Below are 19,785 nucleotides of genomic sequence, written 5' to 3'. Positions count from 1 at the left end.
CTCGATTGATATTTCTCATACCATTATGATTTGGCCCATGACACCATGTGCAAGGGCCTCATCGCCACATTTCTTCCAGTATGACCCAGCATCGCACTCCGCCTCGATCATTCGTGTTGGCCCATGAGGAAAGAAATGGACGGGTGTCAGTGCTGCGCGGTATTAGCTTGGGATTTTTTCGATCCATCTTACCAATCTTCTGAGCGAGTATGATGGAACAGTGCCATGCCACTAGAGAACGAGAAAAGACTTGATATGTCATTTCAACCATCATTCCCAGAAGTGCGGCACGGCGACAGCTTTGAATTGTTTGCTAATGACAATAGTTCGTCTATTTTTGGACTCTGGGTAGAGAGGATTCAATTAGCAAACACGATTCGCGGATGCCGTCACAAATCCACTTGTATACTTGGCTGCCCGCCCCACAAATTGATCTGAGCGTTGCATTCAAGGATGAACATGTCTCGATGCCTCCAGGGTCCAGAACCACTTTCTGTGGCATTGGCCAACACCCGACATAGATGTAAAACACATCTGCCCTATGGAGCCTGCTTTCCAGAGTGCCTAGTCTTTAATCGCACTGAAATTTGCCGATTCAATGCGTCTGTACACAGTAATTAGTGAGAGATAGCTGAATGTGGTGTCGGGTGTCACGGAAGGATGGCTGCATCGCCGCAAAGTCGTTCCTTCCTCCGCTGCGGGCTATGGCAAACATCCTTCCACCTCCCGTTTGTTTACCCCGTCTTCTCCATCCCCTCTCGTTGACACCTCTTTCCCTCACCCTGATCCAGATTTCTATTTCGCATTTTTTCGTTTTGATCGCTCAACATGCGCATCTCCGTCAGGCTCGGCATTTCGATGCTGGCGGGGTATGCCCTCGCCGCTGTGCCAAACATTGAAATCAAGGCGAGTCTTGCGTGCAACTGGAGACAAATGCGATACTAACATGCTGCTTTCCCAGGGGTCCAAGTTATTCTTTTCGAACAACGGAACTGAATTGTGAGACTACATACCCCCCCCCACCCCCTCTTCCACCCCATCGTCAGTGACTGCCTGGTAACGTTTCAACAGCTTCATCCGAGGCATTGCCTACCAAGGTGTGTCATTCAGAAAATCATTCTCCCCAAAGCCAGGGCTGACAAGATCGCAGAGAACTACAGCGGCGGCGGAGCAAAGGGAACGGGTCAGACCAGCCAAGAGAAATACGTCGACCCGCTCATCGATGCCTCCAAGTGCGAGCGCGATATTCCATACCTGCAGAAGGTGCGCACCAACGTCATCCGTACCTACGCCATTGATCCTTCCAAAGACCACGACGACTGCATGAGCAAGCTCGCCGACGCCGGCATCTACGTGATTAGCGACTTGTCCTCGCCGGACATCTCCATCAAGGCTGATGACCCCGTCTGGACAGTCAATGAGTATAAGCGGTACACTGCTGTAGTCGACTCGCTCCAGAAGTACGACAATGTTATCGGTTTCTTTGCAGGCAATGAAGTCGTCAACCGTGCCAACCAGACCAACTCCGTTGCCTTCGTGAAGGCTGCCGCGCGCGACATGAAGTCCTACATCAAGAAGAAGGGTTACCGCAAGTCGCTCGGTATCGGATACGCTGCGACTGATCAGAAGGAGATCCGTCAGGGTATGACCTCGTACCTTAACTGTGGTGATGATCTGGCTAGTGCGGTTGACTTCTACGGTTACAACATCTACGAGTGGTGCGGTGACAATACCTTTGAGAATTCCGGCTACAAGGAGCGGACCGACCAGTACAAAAACTACTCGATCCCCATCTTCTTCTCCGAATACGGATGTGTCACCGGCGGAAAGCGCAGCTTCAGTGATGTTCCCGTGCTGTACAGCAACAAGATGAATGATGTCTGGAGTGGTGGCATTGTTTACATGTACTTTGACAGCGGCAAAGATAAATACGGCCTTGTCACTGTCTCCGGCAGTTCCGTCACTACTGCATCCGACTTCAAAGATCTATCCACCAAAATTGCAAGTGCTACTGTCACCGGTGTCAACAGCGCCAATTACAAACCGACCAAGTCTCCCCAGTCCTGCCCGACCGTCGATGAGACCTGGCTGGCCAAGGCAAGCCCCTTGCCGCCAACCCCTAACTCCGACCTTTGTGACTGCATGGTCAAGAGCCTGGATTGTGTTGTCAGCGAGGATCTTGATGAGAAGGATTATGGTGAGCTCTTCGGTCAGGTTTGCGGCTATGGAAAAAACATCTGCGATGGCATCGCCCACAATGCGACCACTGGTGAATACGGTGCTTATAGTGTTTGCAACAGTAAGGACCAGCTGTCCCAGGCCCTCAATAGCTACTACCTGAGCCAAAACAAGGTCTCCTCTGCCTGCGACTTTAAGGGCAAGGCGAAGACTCAGTCTTCGAGTGGATCCTCGGATAGTTGCAAGTCGTTAATCAGCCAGGCTGGTGGCACGGCTGGGACTGGGACTGTGACGGGTGGTACAGCTGCAGCGACTTCGACTTCCAAGGGAGCCGCGGGTCATGTGGCCTCGCCTACGCCGGTGCATGTGAATGGATGGCTTAGCTTCGGTCTTCTCGTCGCGGCGGCCATGGTCGGTTCTTTGATGCTTGTTCTTTGAAGGGTTCCGTGATGATTCCATCACGACTTTTGTTATTCAATCTTCTTTTGTTTTCGCCATTCAGACCTAGCAAGGGGGCTTCTAGGTATTTTACTAACGCCAAAAATCAATGAATTTGGCAATTTGCTTTCTACGCACATCAAGCTTGCCTCTATATCTTGTACACGGAAGCTGACACCACCAAAAAGATACTAGCATGACATCTTGAGAGGGTCCCTCAAAGCTGACAGCTAATTTTAGATCGATAGCTCTACGATAGGTGGGCCTCCAAGCCAAAATCCCAAGCTAATCCGCAGACCTGGCCATAAGCCAACGATCGTTTCTTTTATTCGCTCGCCAAATTTGCCTGAATTTTCTGTGTACCTCTACCCATTGCCACTCAGCACATCATCATTGCCATTTAGCCTCCGATTTTCCGGAGCTTCCAAGAATTGGTACATGCTGGCCACCAATCACGCTTGGTGTGAAGTAAGCCGCTTAATTGTCCCACGGCGCGACCTTTGAGGGCGGCTTACTTGCATATCGAGCTCTCTACACTTTGGTAAACGTATCAATTTCCTACTACGCATGTCATTTGAAAGTTGTTTACGATTTTCGTGAGGCCAGATTATAAGTATCAGGCATTATGCCGTTGCGACGAGCTTTATTCCTGAAATCCCGCTCCAGTTCTTCGGGTTCTTCAAAGAAAAATATATATCCTCTATATACCAGGGTCAAGTTACACTTAGCAAGACAACATGCCTCTTCCATCCAACCCAGAGACCGTCGAATCAGCTCGTCAACTCGTTGACGTCTTCCACAAATTCTTCGGTTCCCATCCCAGTTTCAGACCCGGTACGCAGAACTTCGAATCCCCACCTCCACAGACAAATAACAATCAACCCAAGCCCACGCAAAAGGCATCCTACTCAAAGGAACGTTCGAACCAACCCCAAACGCCTCAACCCTCTCAACGGCCCCGCACCTTCAACGCCCAAGTACTCCCATCATCGCCCGCTTCTCCAGCTCAACTGGAATCCCAGATATCCGAGACACAAATCCGAACGGAAACCCCCACGGCTTTGCTGTCAGATTCATGCTCGAAGAGACGCCCCGCCGTGTACACACTGACATCATCACGCACTCGACACCCTTCTTCCCGGCCAAGGATGGACCCGACGCATTGGCGTTCTTCACGGCGCTGGCGAATGGGACTATTGTGCAGCATCTAGAAACTCATCCTGCTGCGAAGGCGTTTATTCAGGCGCCGAAACCGTTCCCTGTTTCCTTTGCGACCGAAGAATACTTTGGTATTCATGCATTCAAGCTTGTGAATGGAGATGGTATGGGGACTTTTATTCGGTATCGCATTTTGCCGAGGGCAGGCAAGGCTCATTTAAGGGAGGAGAGGATTGAGGAACAGAGTGGAAATTATCTTTTTGATCAACTGGAGGCTACTTTGAAGGATGGGGCGGTTGAATTTGATCTTGTTGCCCAGGTTGCGGAGGAGGGGGATGTTACTGATGATTGTACGGTTCACTGGCCTGAGGATCGGGAGATTGTTACTTTGGGGAATATCTCATTGGAGCAGATTTTGGAGGATAATGCAGATGAGCAGAAGAGGATTATTTATGATCCTGTGCCTCGAGTGGATGGGATTGAGCCTTCGGATGATCCGCTTGTTGATGTGCGGGCTGCTTTGTACTTGATTAGTGGGCAGGAGCGGCGGGCTGCTTAGTTTGTTTCAACGAGTATCGAATATCGAATATCGATAAATGGTATCAAGTATCCAACGCTGTTCTTCAACTTGCTTTTTTTTCAAATGGTATAGAGGATGAATGAGACATTTTCATTCCAAATGATCAGATGGTATGACTACCCGACTAAATACATCTTCAACCACAGCCAACCGCATCCGACAAACACAAAGCATTCGAAAGCAGCGGACCTCAGCGAGACTAATAAGATGCTAAATTCTGTTTTTCTCCCACATCACAACACCAGAGACTGTCTCACTCGGCTCTTACTGAATGAAATATGCGATAAGATCTAGATGATCACGTAATGTAAGCTCACTCTATGCTTAAAGAGGATGAGCTCCTTCAGTCTCACTGCCTGCACTATAACCCGTCGACCATCAGAAACATAAGGAAGAATGCAGTAAGACGAACCGAAATCAGGTCCTACTGTACTAGGTGACGCTTATATGATTAATCGGTGGTAAGTGGCATTTCCTCCCGGACGTTTTACCCCGAACATATCTCGCTAATAACATGCAGTCTCCTCAGCTCAGATCGGGCCGGAGTACCTGTTGACGGCACACGATCGCCTATGACGCGGAAGGGTTATGCGAGTTGCGTTACTCGCATTGCTAAAACGCAATTTTGACCCGTGTTTGTGATTCATTGTCCAATCGCTTCCCCTCATCTTCCAGACTCGCGCTGTACCACTCGCCCTGGAGGCTCTTAAGCGCAGAGCATGACCGCGAGGCTCCCAAATTCCTCCCTGTGTTGCGTTCTAACACCCATATGCACTTACCAGACGACTCTTAAAATATCTTCGTCCCTTCGTTCCATCCCACCGAAGATATCTACTTTTTCCGGCAGCAGAATTCACGGAACGTGACTGTTTCCCTCGACCCTTGAACATCCCTGTCATTGAAAAGGCAGGCTGCGACAACTTTGACCAGATATGTCGAAAATAAGGATTAGCCGCGAGAGTTACAAGGTAGGATGGATCTGCCCACTGGTGGTGGAGCAAGTTGCATCAATGCAGATGCTGGATGAGCAGCACGGACGTCTCCCACAGCCGAACAGCGACGCAAACATTGACAACTTAGGCGGTATTAATGGCCATCATGTCGCGATTGATGGTCTTCCAGGCCCGTTAATGTGCCCTGCAATACTGTCGTGACTCAAATGAGGATGACATTCCCAAACCAGAATTTGGTCTCTTGGTAGGGATCGATGGCGGCGTACCAAGAAAGACAGACCACAGGCCAATTCAAACACAGAGTCTCTTGCACGTCCAATAACAGCCCTTCTTAAAGCGACACGGCAGATAGATGTGCATCGCCAGCTAGTCGATGATGATCCGATTTGTGGAAACTTGAAAAGAATCAACACTAGCCACCAGAGGCTACACGATTATGAGTTTTCTGGAGCCGCGAACGATCTCTTATACGCATCGGACTACGAACACCAGAAGAAGGGTGAGTTTTGTCAAGGTGCTGGGTGTGAAGCAAGTCGGCGGATTGAGCGATCAATACATGAGGGCGGAGAAGATTCGTCTATCGTTGTACACAAAGGCATGATAGCTTCCGGAGAGATGGTTACAAAGAATTCCCAGAAACCAGACCAATTAGCGCGAGAGTATAGAGTCCTATGCTTGACTTCATATACCTGGGTTATTCGGGGAATTTCGATAATTATGACTCGCATAAAAGGGACGGGTACACAGCAGCCGTCGCTGCGGCATACGCAAGAGAAATATTCTGCTATATGGCTATCGAAGAGTCGAAGTAAATCACTTCCCATCCAAATCAGAATCACAAATAAAGTTATTTTCTGAATGCTGACACAAATGAGACCAGATGAGCCAGAGAAGTCAGAGGCAAACTCAATTCGAACCGCCACGTTTCTTCGAGCTGAGATCTTAACGCTGCTCTTGAGAAGTGGAGCCAACCCTAATATAAAGATGGTTGAGGACGTGACATCATTACATCAGGCGGCCGCGGGCGATTGGTCAGAGGGTGTTGATATTTTGGTCGAATCAAACGCGTTGATTGACTCCAAAGATTTACTTCTCCTTGAGACACCGCCTCATAAAGCCGCACGAAATTGCCACTCGGACATGTGTCGCATTTTGATCAAATGTGGTACCAACTCCAAACAGCAGGATATAGATGGTTAGACTATGAGTCGATCTTGGAGTGCGCGAAACAACATCTAGATGATTGGAAGATAGACCATGCACAATCGGCCTGGCTCAGCTGAATGAAAATATCAAAGAAACGCAGAGATATTTTCTTCTCTTCCATTTTACTTTTTTTCGTTGCTTTTTCTGGTACGTTGCTTCGTGCCCCCTGTCAAGTCTTCAAATGGCATATGACCTGCTTGCCTATATTTGATATATGGACAAGAGCTATGGTTTGGTCGATTGCCCTGTCATTTTATGTTGGAATTGTTTTCGTTGACTGGCATTTAGTTAGATTGGATGAAAATCAATGTGATAGGTGCAACTGCACTTGCCGCAATGAAAGCAAGGGACCGCCGTAAATGGAGGAAGATCGGCACACTTGGAGCCCCTTGCGTCGACACACCTCAATCACAAAATGAAACATCTCCTCAACTCACACTTGCAAGCTCCCTGAGAAAATATCAACAATGACAGCCCTCCACAATTCCGTCGAATGGTATAAAGATCAGGTAGTCTTCCTAACGGGAGCGACCGGGAATCTGGGAGGATGTCTGCTATACAAGCTGGCCGTTCAACTGCCAACGAAAAAGATATATGTTTTGTGTCGCGGCGGAATGCGTGATGCAATAAACAAATGGGAAGCCTCCATGCCGGAACAGATCGATGACATCCTTGATACTGGAAAGATCCAATGTCTCGTGGGAGATATTACCCGCCCTAGTCTAGGGTTGGGCACAGCAGAGCTAGAAGCACTGCAGAAAGAAGTCACCGTGGTGATTCATTCGGCCGCAAACTTTTCACTCTTTCAGGATCTACCCGAGTCTATCAGGGATAACTGTGTGCCCGTTGTCGATCTTGCTCGCTTGTCAATTTCTTTCCAGAAACTGAAAGCCTTTTTGCATATCTCAACTATCTCGAGTAAGAGTTTCTTGCCTGGTGGGACAGTATTAGAGGATGCCGAAAATCTGTCACCCGATGAAGACCCCCCGGAAAAACAACTCGAGGAGGTTCTGAGCACTGGGAAGTCCCCATACACGAAACAATTCATCGCCCCTTATGGGCAGTCGAAGTATCTGGCTGAGCAGATATTATTAAGCCTTGATACGCCTTTTCCAGTATTGATCGTTCGTCCAACGAATATCGGACCGGCTATCAAGGACCCTTGTCCATTTTATGGGCCGGACGGTGCAATCCCTCTACACACTTTCTTCGAACTTCTATTCGAAGCGAGCGAACGTCGGAAGTTTGAGGATCTGGCTACATTGCCTCAAGATATCATCGTCGACGAGATTCCGGTCGATATCGTCGCAAATGTCTGTCTACTTCATCTGGCAATTGGCACAATCGGAATCGTGCAGGCTGGCTCTCAGCTATATGTACCTGTGACTTTTGGTGAATACATGAATCAGATTCAGAAATATGCGCCTCCTTCACTGGTCGAGAAGGCTGGTAGGATCCGAGTGGAGAAAAATGTTCATTTTGCAAACCAGGCAAATGATATGATTCAGCATATATGCCGGGATTGGCAGATCGATTGCGAGCGATCGAAGCCTTTCAAGTCTATGGAGGGACCTATCGGTCTGGCCCTTCCGGGGCATGACTTTGAGGTTTTCTTTCAGCGGAGGATTGCAAAGCGGGCGCGAAATGTGGAGAAGTGGATTGATAGCCTGAAGCAGACGTGAGAATTGGGTAAATGAAATGTATTTCTCAGTAGAAAAATTTGTCATCTTGAATGTTAAAAACAATGTACTACTCTTGCATAATATCTTCAGGGGCTCCGAATACATCCATGGCCCACTTGGTATTCTGCTCCGTCGCGATAGCGAGTGGTGTCTTTCCATCCTTGTTTGCAGCCACGGCCAGATCAGGAACCTTTTCCGTAAATACGTTTGCTGTTCTTCGGTACCCAGGTTCCGCAAATTTGTTGGAAGGCTGGCAGCCAGCGATATGATGGAAAACGGTCCATCCAGAATTGTTGTCCACCGCGGTCAGATCCGCCCCTTTCTCATAAAGCGCCATTGCACGCTTGATGACGCCTTCCTCCCACACATGAGGAAACACCACCACCACGGAACGGGAAGGAAGGGACGATGGAGGCATATCCGCGAACGCTTCAACGTGCAGAGGAAAGAAGCAAGTTGCGCCCTGCTGGATCGCCACGCTCCATATCAACATTCGGCATCTCCAGCCATGGCTGAACGATACCACCATTTGAGAAAATGTTACGCAGGATGAACTTATCCGTATGGCAAAACTAGAAAGGATCGGCTCCGTGGGATAGCAGGCGGTGGATCATGTGGATCGCGTTGTCGCGACTGTTGAATTCGTTGAAGTACTTCATGGAAATGTAATGAAGCGGATGCAGAATAAACGTCTTAGGTACGGGTTTCTTTGCCATTCTGTGAGCATATCAACGCGGTTGTGTGCTAGACAAACTCGTGGTGTAGACGTCAGGGTCCATCTCTAGAAGAGCAGATACTACTTCGGGGCTGAAGTTGACAAGCGCGCCAAATAGTTCCATGGGATGCTCGGTTGATGGATGTGCGCCATGGTCAATCAAGAGTGGAAAAATAGACTTGCTATGTATGGACGCAGCAAGAGGTGTAAATCCACATATTGCTGCAAGAATGTTCACAATTTCCAACTGTCTGTAGCCACCGAGCTCTCCTCTCAACACAGCGTAAAAGAGTGGCGTTTTCTCTTGGGGAATTGCAGGTATTCGGATCGGGACCGTGCTGAAGCAAGTATTTGATAGCTCCTTCGTGCCACCAATGCTCACCCCGAGCCAATCGGTGCAGAATACTATCACCGGGATGTCAAGATCTTCACCGGTCGCATCAACCGTTTCTATCTGGATATTGATGTCGGAACCAGCGTCAAGCAGCTGAATAACTTTCTTGACCCGAGACGCATCCCCCGGCTGTTGGCGACGCTGTGGAGTAATCACCGGGCCGTGAAGAGGCAGAAAGTTGGGCGGTCCCCTGTCGGTTTGATTGGATTTTGACTTCAAGGCATCTGCACCGTGCTAAAAGAGACGTTTGACGAGTGCTGAGCCGGGCGCGCTGACGGCTAGAAACAGTGGTGTCTTCTCTTTATGTGAGACATCAATATTGCAAAGCCCGGTTTCTAACAGTGTTTGGGCCACCACCAGTTTCGCCTTCTCTCAGGAAGTAGATAGAGCCTAGGCGACTGCTCATTTAGAGTATTTTGCCTAATTCTGCCTGGTATTGTCCGAGGGAAAGTATTGCCGTACATTTTGACTGCACCGAGTGAAGCCGCAATCTACCCATCGACCCGCAGCCCCAAAGAGCGATCAAAGTTGGGCTGAGAAAGAGCAATCTAGTCTAGCTTTTCTCGACCGTTGCCTTCAAAGTGGTCGCTGATCACGAATGACCATGTTTTTCTCGCTTTGGGCTCCTTTGTCTCTTGACGGCGAGGGACGAGGCAATGAATGATGATGGGTGGATGAATTTGGAGAGGTTCCGCTATTTATACAACCGATGCGCTGTCACGTACGCTTGTGCCTGAGGCTTGACGTGTCAACGTATTCCGAAATTACATATACCCCAAGAGCAACAGAAAAGTCCAAAACAATCACTCGCAGTACTTGGCACGTAGATGCTCGATCACCACAGTTCCAAGGTTGCCTACAGTGCCGGCCTTCGTGATTTCTGCCAAGCTAATCTCTAAACCCAAATTGCGACGCGCCCAACCTCGAATTTCAATCGACATGAGCGAGTCAACGACAATCTTGGCAGTTTGCTCATCGTCCAAATCCTCCGCGTTCGTCATGTGTTGAGTAATGAGTTTTCCGAGCTCCCTGCGGATGAAGTTCTGAGTGTCGACCTCATCTAGAAGAGATGGATCATGCTCTATCTTGAGAAGAAGCCCTTTCAAACGGTCGCTCGAAGCTTCCGTTCGCGTGTTGAGCTTCGATTCGAGATTGTAGTACAGACCATATCGTATGTCGCGACCCCAAGGGGTTCGTACATCGGGGTGTGAGGTGGGCTTTGTGTTGTTCAGTCCCACAATGATAGGACTGGAGAATTCTGCCCGGGATTGACGAATGGCAAGTTCCATGCCCTCGATTACCTCGCCTTCACTGAGCAGGCGTGAAGCACCTGCTCGAACACTTTGAAGGATTTTAGGGTTGCGGCTGACAAGACCAACATCTTCAACTGGCCCAAGGGCAAGTGCCGAACATGGCAACCCTAGCTCTCGGCGAAAGGCAGTGAATGCGTCAAGGAAGGTATTGGCAGCGGCATAGTTGGCTTGTCCTATATTGCCACAGGCTCCGCAGAGTGAACTCAGAACAACGAAGAAGTCCAGATCGATTCCCTGAACAGCGTCATGCAGATTGAATGTTCCCTCGACTTTCGGGGACAGCGAAAGAGCCCATTCGTCAAAGGTCATCTTGCTGAAGGTCCGATCCTAAAATACCATCAGAGCATTAGCCATTGCAGATAAGAGCAGTGTTGTCGAGTGGTATTCTTACATTGAGATTCATCGACATTTGGATAACCCCTGCTAGTGGCCTCGTACACTTTGCCACGGCCCTTTGGACGTCATCGAGCTGCGACACATCGCCAGACACACATATTGCCTCGCAACCTTGCATTTCAAGATCCGTCAAGAACACTTTATCTTCTTCAGAATTTCCAGCGGAGCGTGAGAGATAGACCAACTGGCGAGCACCATTCTCAATCATCCAAGTCGAGATAGCGCGTCCGAGTCCTCCTAGTCCTCCCACCAAAAGGTAAGACCTCTGCGATGAGAACTCAAGCTTGAGCTCATCGCGCACGAAGGATAGATCGTCAGAGTAATTTGGCATTTCGATCAAAACCTTGCCCATATGGACACCCTGCTGCATGTATCTGAAGGCTTCCTGAATTCGATCGGCTGAAAATTTAGTCACAGGTCGAATCGGCTGAACTTTCGCTTCACGGTTCAATAGCATAGTTTTTGAAAAGACTTCCTGCAGTACTTCGGGACACTCGAGAGCCAGGGACAGAAGGTCGACCCCGAAAAATGACCTGTTCTTACCGAACGGAGCCATGCTGAGTGTCCCATTTGTCAAGAAATCTCTTTTGCCAAGCTCGAACATCTTCCCGCGAGGAGCGACGCATTCCCATGATGCATGAAGTAGATCACCGGCCAGAGAGTTGAGGACAATATCGACTCCGCGACCATTTGTCTCGCGCAAAATATCTGTCAAGAATTCTTTGCTTCTGGAGTTGAAGATTCGATTTCGGGGGATGCCAAACTCGCTCATCAGGAATTGAACTTTTTCTTCCGTCCCAACTGTCGTAAATACCTAGATCCAGACAATTAATCTCGTAGTCCAGACAAACATAGAGAGATGACTAACCTCTGCACCTATCATCTTGCATATCTGTATGGACGCGATACCGACACCACCACATGCCGAGTGAATGAGAACGGTCTGACAAAAGGTGTTAGCTACACATAAGGAAGGGCTTGAATGGTGCTTCCTTACCTGTCCTTTCTTCAGTGAGCCAAGTTCGATCAACGAGTAGATGGCTGTGAGATAGACAGTTGTCATGGTAGCAGCTTCTTCAAGGGAAAGGCCATCTGGGATTTTGCAGCACCGATCAGGGTGTGAAGTGATTCGGGATTGCAGCATGCCGGGATAAAATGCCATCACCTTGTCCCCGGGTTTGAGATCAGTAACATTGCATCCGACACGACGGATAGTCCCACTCCCCTCTAAGCCAATTTCGGTTTTGTTCCCAACAAGGCCCATGGCGATCAGAATATCCTTAAGAATAGTTAGAAGAGACGATATCCTCTCTGGAAGATGACATACCCTGAAATTCAATCCAATATATTGCACATCAATCTCAATCTCATCATCTCGGAGGTCAGGCAATGGGATAGCACACCACTGCAGAGTATCAAGGATACCGTACGTGCTGATATCAAGCTTTATCACCCTGTCCTCACTGGAATCCACCAGACTGTCTTGGGTCTTATTGGGAGCAGCCCATTGGCATCTCCCAACATGAACGGCCTCGTTATGATAAGAGAATTCGTACTCAGGGTCCATGTCATCCGCTGTTCGAGATGTATGAATTTTTTCGAGGACTTTGCATAGTGAGGCGGCCGCAGCCCGGTCAAATACATCTGTCTCGAAAATGGACAAATCGATGCCGATCTCCTTTCTGAGCGTTCGAGCAAACCCGAAGATTAGTCCATAGCGCGGATCTTTGCAGCTAAACTGTGCGGAACGAGTGACCCAGATGCTCCGACATTTGGCATTGAGAATGTAGTGTTGCAGTCGCAAAAATCCGTCCTCCTTGAGATCATACAGAAAGGGGCCGTCCAGGTCAAGCATGAAGACAATTCCTTTTCCACGGGGAGGTTCTTCGTCTAGTGTACTCCAGGATACGTCGTAGCCTTCTTCAAGAAATTTAGCTTCAACCTCACTGGCCCAGAAGCAGCTGGTGCTGTCTCCTACAAGGACAATCCCCTGAGCGTTCGACTGTGTAGAAACACTAGATAGCATGTTGAAGCTGAACTGAAATGGTGGCTCGATATCGTAGCTGTATGCGTCGCTTCCTGTGAATCCAGCTGCTCGTAGCTCAGAATCCCACCTGTCGGGTGAAATATAAGGTCTGTCATGTCGATTGTCGTCTTTACCAATCCACCATCCGGGGAGAACACCCTGCAAACCTGTCAGTAAGGCAGGGGCACTTTCAGTGTACTTTGAGCTCAGGGGCTCATTTACCATGGTATAGTCAATGATCAAACTCTCAGGATTCAGCTCGTTCAGAAGCAGTTTTCCATTGGGCGAAAGTAATTTATTCACGTTCTGGAGAGTGTCTCTGAGCACCGGAGTCGCATGAAGAACCTAGTTCTTGGTCAGCAGTACAAAAGTTAGCGGCACTAATATTACGAACTCACATTTGAGGCAATAACAAGATCAAATGTATGTGGCTCAAATCCTTGCTCTTCGGGGTCGCGAGAGATGTCAAGAACCATGAATTCAAGTTGATGATCGGCATTAAACTTCTCCTGAGCCGCAACCGTGAAGCCCGGTGAAATATCCGTGAAAACATATTTGGAATACAAACGTACACCCTCGGGTGTTTTGAGATTTTGCAACACTTGTTTTGTGGCAGCTCCGGTTCCAGCGCCGATCTCGAGGATGCGCATTCGTGGGTTTGCATGTCCGAGAAGTTGCAGAGGGTATTCCCAAAAATTTGTAGTGCCGATACCTGCATACAGCCTCTCCAGCCTGTTATCATCCATCAGGACATCCAGCGCAGATCTTTTGCCAGGTACAAACTCCGAATAATTCTCAAAAACAGCCTGGGAAGCTGCAGACAAGCCGGAGAAGCCATCCTTGTGGTCCCATGTCGCACAAATTTCAAGAATCTTGGACTGTCTAGCCTCAGAACTCAACGCTACCAGTTCTAACCACTCGGGACAGTTGTGGTAGTATCCAGTTCGTACCCTGGAGGCCGTGGTAGCTATCCAGTCTCTGTATCGGATCATGTGCGGCTCGTTTGAAGTTGAATAATCAATTTTCTCAGCTGTCTCGAGGACGTATAGGAGAGCGATTCGTGCAGCATCCTTTGACATTTCAAGAACCTCTCCAGCTGCATGGGGCTTAGTAACCCAAAGCTCAGGTGGAGTCAAGTCGATCGCGGGAGACCACTTTATTTGAGACATCAACGGAATGGGGTCCTTTGCAATCTGATCTTGCACACTGAAAAATGCAGCTTGGTCAAGAGATAACAGAAGCTTTCCATCGTTTGCCCTCAAGGTTGAGCTTCCAAGCAACGAACCGATTGAGCTGTGGGTCATCTGGCTCTCGAGTGGCATCTCTGTTGCGTTACCTGCAACGTAAAGCTGTCCTATTGCCGCAGGTATAGCAAGTCGATCGATCCGGCGTGAGACACCATTTGTCAGAGCAACACTCATGAGCTGCAGGCATTGATCGATGACAGTTGGATGGAGGGCATATCTGCTTGAGCAATTTTCAATTTTGTTTGTGACAATCGCATCTGCTTCCAGTTTCACTGGATCGGCGGCGATTGAATCTAGCCCTCGGAAAGACTGTCCATAGTTCAGGCCACGCTTGTCTAGCGCCCGGTACCACTGTTGGGTTTCAACAGACCGAATTCGCTTCTTGATATCCTTAGGGGACGGGGCATAATCGAAATGAGGCCGGACTTGTCCTTGGCACTGCTTCGTCCAACCAACACCGTCATGCGCCGTTATGGTGAAATTGTACCAGTCCGAGTCGACAAGGTCTGTAACTTTCACAGGCCTGAAACTGGTAATAATTTCAGTAGCCTGATCATCCTTCAACAGAAGTGGGGATTTCAACACGAGATTCTTGATGGAGTAATCTTCCACGTCAGCGTGCAGTTGCCGTACTGCTTCTCCTGCCATCGCAACGTACGCTGCTGCCGGAAAAACCACGTTCCCTTGCAGAACATGATCCCATATCCAGGGCACATCTTCGAGATGAAGAATATTTCTCCACGAAGGCTCAAGGTCCGAGGATTCTGCTATCCTGGCACCCAGGATTTCATGGTGTGCTGATTTTCTCTGCCTCCATGCAGTTGCGAGGCGGCTTTCATGCCAGTGGCGTGTCGGGTGCTGCCATGCATACGAAGGCAAACTGGAAAGTGTCTCCCCAACCCCGCTGACAACGTCCCATTTAACATCCATGCCGCATAGGTGATTGCACCCAATTGTGTGAAGAATTTGAGACCTTGAGTCTTCAGCGTGGCGAATCATTGTTGGAATGTAAACAGGATCTGTTTTCAAAGATAACGATTTGAAGATTTGCCGGAGTGGACCAGCTAAGGCAGAGTGTGGTCCAATCTCAACAAAGCTGTGCCTGGAATTGGATCCATCGAGTATCAATCTGATCGCATCGTTGAAGAGAACCGGGGACTGCAAATTTCGTCGCCAGTATGAAGCACCCAGTTGACTCGGGCTGCTTATGGTTTCCGAGGTCACAGATGAGAAAAAGGGTAGCATTTCCGTCTGCAGTTCAATGTAGCCGGCGATCTGATTTTCATATATCTTCCCTGGATCGAGCATATGGTCTGAAGCATGCATTAGATTTCAGCTCAAACTGAAAGAGGTACACAGAAGGTATATAGACTTACGCGAGTGATAGGCAGTCTTGACACGGAGTAGCCGGCACAGTGTCTCCGGTAGGTCTTCTTTTATCCGTCCACTGATTTCATGAATGGCATCAATATCCCCGGACAGTGTCACGCTTTGGGGGCTGTTTTCGCAGGCAACAACGACAGAATCACTGAGATAAGGGGTGATCTCGCTGCGTCCGACACCGACAGCTAACATCGCACCCTTGCCATCCATTGATTCGGTTGCGATTCCACGGTAGTAGGCAACCGCCATTGCGGATTTTGCGGTTATCGCCCCGGCTGCATATGCTGCAGTAATCTCACCGCTGGAATGACCAACAACGGAGTCCGGTTGAACCCCCATGCTTCGAAGCAGGTTAACAAGTCCGATTTGCAGAGCTGTGCACAGAGGCTGAGATAGAGTGGACTTATTGACGCGGCAGTTCGGGTTCATGAGCTCCTCTGAACCATGTGTTAGTAAAGACATTCATTTGACCCTGGTAGTTGAACTTCACCCTGTAGGCTCCACGAAGGAGGATTCTCCAGTTCTTGCAACGAGCTGTCCAGCTTTTCAATATCTTCGCGGAAAGACTTAAAAGTCTCAATTAGATCCTTGCCCATTCCCGCCCATTGAGCCCCTTGGCCAGTGAAGACAAATGTGAGCTTCGTGGATGTTTTTTGGCCTTTTTGGAAAGAGCCTGGGTCAACTGGCTTGCCGGGTGATGCCACAGCAAATGCCCGATGCAGTAAATGCTCACGTCGTACACTAAGTGTATAAGCTAGATCATGAAGGGTATCGGGGTTGTCGTTGGCATAGTGAGATATGTCTTTAATTCGTTGCTGAAGAGATTCGGCACATTTCGCAGATACAACAAGAAGGCGCGCGCCCTCGGGCTGCGAAATTTTCGCACTATGATTTCGTCTGTGGCTTTCAAAATAGCTCTCTTTGGAGTCCAGGACGACATGAGCGTTTGCTCCACCAATCCCAAAACAATTGACACTTGCCCTCTGCAAACGATCTGTTGGCCATGGCAGAACTGATGTCGGGACTTCAAGCTTGGCCTCGTCAAACGGAATTTTCGGATTTGGAGTGTCAAAGAAGATGTTCGGAGGTATTTGTTTGGTTTCTAACGCGAGCACAGTTTTGATGACTGAGGTTATGCCCGAGGCGCCTTCGGAATGGCCCACATTTGGTTTTACCTGAGACAGTTAGAGAGTATTCACAGACCGGAGATGTTCACTAACTCACTGATCCAATCACTGTTCCATTGTTTTTGAACAATTTTGCAACGACAGAGGTTTCGGCTGTGTCACCGATAGTCGTTCCCGTACCATGACATTCGAAAAACGCCGTCAGTGAGATGTTTTCAATGCGCGCTTTCTTGTACGCTTTTCTGACCAGGCGCTCCTGAGATAACGATCCCGGCGTAGTGATGCTTGGGGTTTTACCGTCGCAATTTGTTGACGTAGCTCGAATAACCGCTCGGATCGGATCGTTACTTCTGATTGCATCGTCGAGTCGTTTGATATAAATTGCATTAATTGCTTCCCCTCGGCCATAGCCGTCGGCCTTCGCATCGAATGTCCTACACATGCCACTCGGAGACAAAACCATGTTCTCAGACATTGTCGTTGTCATGGTGGGAGCAAAAATGAGATTGGTACCTGCAACGATGGCCGATGAGCACTCCCCCGAGTACAGTGCCTGACAGGCTTCGTGGAGGCCAACCAGGGATGACGAACATCCGGTCTGCAGGGTCATGCTGCGATTGGAACATTAGAGATGATCACAAGAAGCGTAAAGGAAACGTACCTCGGACCCTGGAAGTCATATTCGTATGAAACTCGATTGGACAGTGCAAATTGGCCAGTTCCGAGGACATGATAACGATCCACGTTTTGGGGATCCTTGCTGGCCAAGTCCAGCCAGTCTTCTCCATATACTCCAACAAAGCAGCCAACCTCCTTGCCTCGCCATTTCGTTTCTCCAGCACTCTCGAGACATTCCCACACAATTTCAAGTAGCTGTCGCTGCTGGGGGTCCATTCGCGCGGCCTCTGCTGGCGTGATGGAAAAGAAGTCTGTATCAAAGCATGCAGGGTCTTCTTGGAGGAAATAACCTCGTCGCGTTCTGACAGAATGAGGCTTGGATTCATTGTAGAATGACTCTATATTGTACCGATTTTCTGGAACCTCACACAGTCCATTTCGCTTCTCAATCAAGAATTTCCAAAACTCGTCAGGTGAACTTACACCACCCGGTAGTCGGAGGGCCATGCCACAGATTGCAATCGCTGGAAAGTTTCCTATTTCGGGGTTTGCGTATTGTTCTTGACCCCCGATCTCAGGTTGGTGAAGCTCGTCATCTCTGCAGAGTGAAATATGGTTCACGGATTCGGTAGGTGGCTGCCCACTAGCAGTACCGAGCTTCGCGGATATTTGGTTCATTCCCATGATTTGCTCAAGGGAATTGGCTTCTTCAATCTGATCCAGTCGTAGTGAGGCCATCTTGGTGCTCGTTTCGGCTTGATCAAAGCAGACGGTTGGCGGTGTTCTAGTAGGGCCCAGTCTTTACCCCTGATCAAGCAGTGATTATTTGCACAGACGTCGACATCTTAGGGATGTGGGGAAGCCACTATTATCATGGCTGCAGAAGCATTCGACGCGATGGACAGGTTCACGCAAGGGGGTCGGTCAAGAGAGCTGAACTGGGCGATCCACCCGGCCATCCGGCCCCAAGGCTTTGGTATGATACATCACACCTTCGACCAATGAAATGACTGCGAGAGGTCTCAAAAAAGACGGCTGGACCTCTGTTGGTAGATATTCATGCAGGCCTATCTAATATATTGAAAGGTACAGCTGACATGTGTCAATAGCCTGTTTGCTCGTTGGCTGCCTGAGGCATCAACCGCCCTCCTTTTCACGTCCTTCCTTTTTTTATTCCCTGGCTCTCTCTGATAGATCATTTCCGGAAAGGCCTTCGTCGATTTATTGTCCGCATATACGAACGTCTCCCACAGCTTTGGAATTATTGTTTTCCAACCCTTCCTTCTTGCAGGCAACTATGCGCGGCGCTACGCGACACGCAAGTCTCGAACCATTTTTTAGCTTCTTCCAACTTCTAATTAAACGGGTAACAATCAAGCCCTAGTTCCCTGTGCATGTTAAGCTTCGAACATGAATCATTCAATCATTGACGAGAAGGATCGTCCCGCCCCTAGCGACGATGGAATTCCTGCCGAGATTTATTTATTTACCCCTAGATACGCGTGAGAAATTAGTCAAAGGCACGAATAAGTGCTCGCCGGATCTTACAGACTTTTGAATCCCGGAACCTCGCCGCTCGTTTTCATCCAAATTCGTTATATCCTACTCGGCACATCCAAGTTTTGCGATACTGTTGGAGCTATTCCTCTTCACTATGCTTGTCACCCGAGTCCTCGCCGTCGCCGCTTTGGCAGTCACGAATGTTCTGGCTATTGCAAACATCGATCAGACCGTGTCGGACATACAGGAGATCACCCACAAGACCAGGGTCGTCAAACGCGCTATCGAAAACTTCAACGGCGGAATTCCTAGCGCTCTAAGGGTTGCAAATGCCATTTACAGCGCCCATGCTGCTGCTGAAATGACGCGAAAGCACATCGGGAGCTCCGATCCATTCTCTGATGAGGATGGTGACAAGACCATGGATGCATACAATGAATTTTATCCAGTGCTGCTCGCGACATTGCAAGCTGGCCAAGAAAAGGTATGGTCTACAAAATACTCTCATGTTGAAATTCTTAGGAAATCAAACTAACTTATGGTTACTAGGCACCCGAAGTGAGAAGGTCCGGCTTTGCGTACTTGACGCAGGGTATGGTCAGCAATCTGTACAACGAGAAGACTCGCGTCGAGGAAGCCATGCACAGTCAATTGTCGAGCAACCACAGCCGCATGCTTGAGCCTACCATGCACCAGGTTGACATAGAGTTCAAGAAAACCTTGGATTCTTACCAGGGATAGATCAGTCATGATGTATTACAAACCGATGTTACACAGTTATGTACGGTAGCCCTGCAAGGGGCAAGCATCTCCCTTATCGGTTCGCTGGTAACACAATGGCGATCTCCAAACAGTGCTTTTTCAATTTTCT

The 19,785-nt window shown here is 48.9% G+C and overlaps 6 protein-coding genes across 6 annotated transcripts; 4 read left to right on the top strand and 2 right to left on the bottom strand.

Annotated features, from left to right (window-relative positions):
* Positions 1-828: 828 nt before the first annotated feature.
* N7532_000206 (glycoside hydrolase family 72 protein) lies at positions 829-2,616 on the top strand (the record flags this gene model as incomplete). Its single annotated transcript, XM_056612710.1, has 3 exons — positions 829-885; positions 962-999; positions 1,161-2,616. The coding sequence occupies 3 exons, from the start codon at positions 829-831 to the stop codon at positions 2,614-2,616; spliced, it is 1,551 nt and encodes a 516-aa protein (XP_056479934.1).
* A 737-nt stretch (positions 2,617-3,353) lies between these two features.
* On the top strand, positions 3,354-4,333 carry N7532_000205 (catalase family peroxidase; the record flags this gene model as incomplete). Its single annotated transcript, XM_056612709.1, has 2 exons — positions 3,354-3,450; positions 3,504-4,333. The coding sequence occupies 2 exons, from the start codon at positions 3,354-3,356 to the stop codon at positions 4,331-4,333; spliced, it is 927 nt and encodes a 308-aa protein (XP_056479933.1).
* Positions 4,334-6,980: 2,647 nt separating this feature from the next.
* Positions 6,981-8,195, top strand: N7532_000204 (male sterility protein-domain-containing protein; the record flags this gene model as incomplete). The annotated part of the gene is made up of 1 exon (XM_056612708.1): positions 6,981-8,195. One exon carries the CDS (start codon positions 6,981-6,983, stop codon positions 8,193-8,195), a length of 1,215 nt encoding a protein of 404 aa, XP_056479932.1.
* A 67-nt stretch (positions 8,196-8,262) lies between these two features.
* Positions 8,263-8,613, bottom strand: N7532_000203 (uncharacterized protein; the record flags this gene model as incomplete). The annotated part of the gene is made up of 1 exon (XM_056612707.1): positions 8,263-8,613. The coding sequence occupies one exon, from the start codon at positions 8,611-8,613 to the stop codon at positions 8,263-8,265; it is 351 nt and encodes a 116-aa protein (XP_056479931.1).
* Positions 8,614-10,107: 1,494 nt separating this feature from the next.
* On the bottom strand, positions 10,108-18,152 carry N7532_000202 (Fum1p; the record flags this gene model as incomplete). Its single annotated transcript, XM_056612706.1, has 11 exons — positions 10,108-10,944; positions 11,009-11,827; positions 11,882-11,956; positions 12,011-12,292; positions 12,341-13,198; positions 13,262-13,384; positions 13,438-15,599; positions 15,663-16,106; positions 16,160-16,844; positions 16,894-17,407; positions 17,458-18,152. The coding sequence occupies 11 exons, from the start codon at positions 18,150-18,152 to the stop codon at positions 10,108-10,110; spliced, it is 7,494 nt and encodes a 2,497-aa protein (XP_056479930.1).
* A 916-nt stretch (positions 18,153-19,068) lies between these two features.
* On the top strand, positions 19,069-19,655 carry N7532_000201 (cell wall mannoprotein 1 family protein; the record flags this gene model as incomplete). Its single annotated transcript, XM_056612705.1, has 2 exons — positions 19,069-19,398; positions 19,464-19,655. 2 exons carry the CDS (start codon positions 19,069-19,071, stop codon positions 19,653-19,655), a joined length of 522 nt encoding a protein of 173 aa, XP_056479929.1.
* Positions 19,656-19,785: the final 130 nt, after the last annotated feature.

Source organism: Penicillium argentinense, assembly GCF_028826775.1.
Source record: "Penicillium argentinense strain IBT 30761 chromosome Unknown utg000001l_segment0_segment0, whole genome shotgun sequence".
NCBI lineage: Eukaryota > Fungi > Ascomycota > Eurotiomycetes > Eurotiales > Aspergillaceae > Penicillium > Penicillium argentinense.
This window is presented reverse-complemented; position numbering and strand designations above follow the sequence as displayed.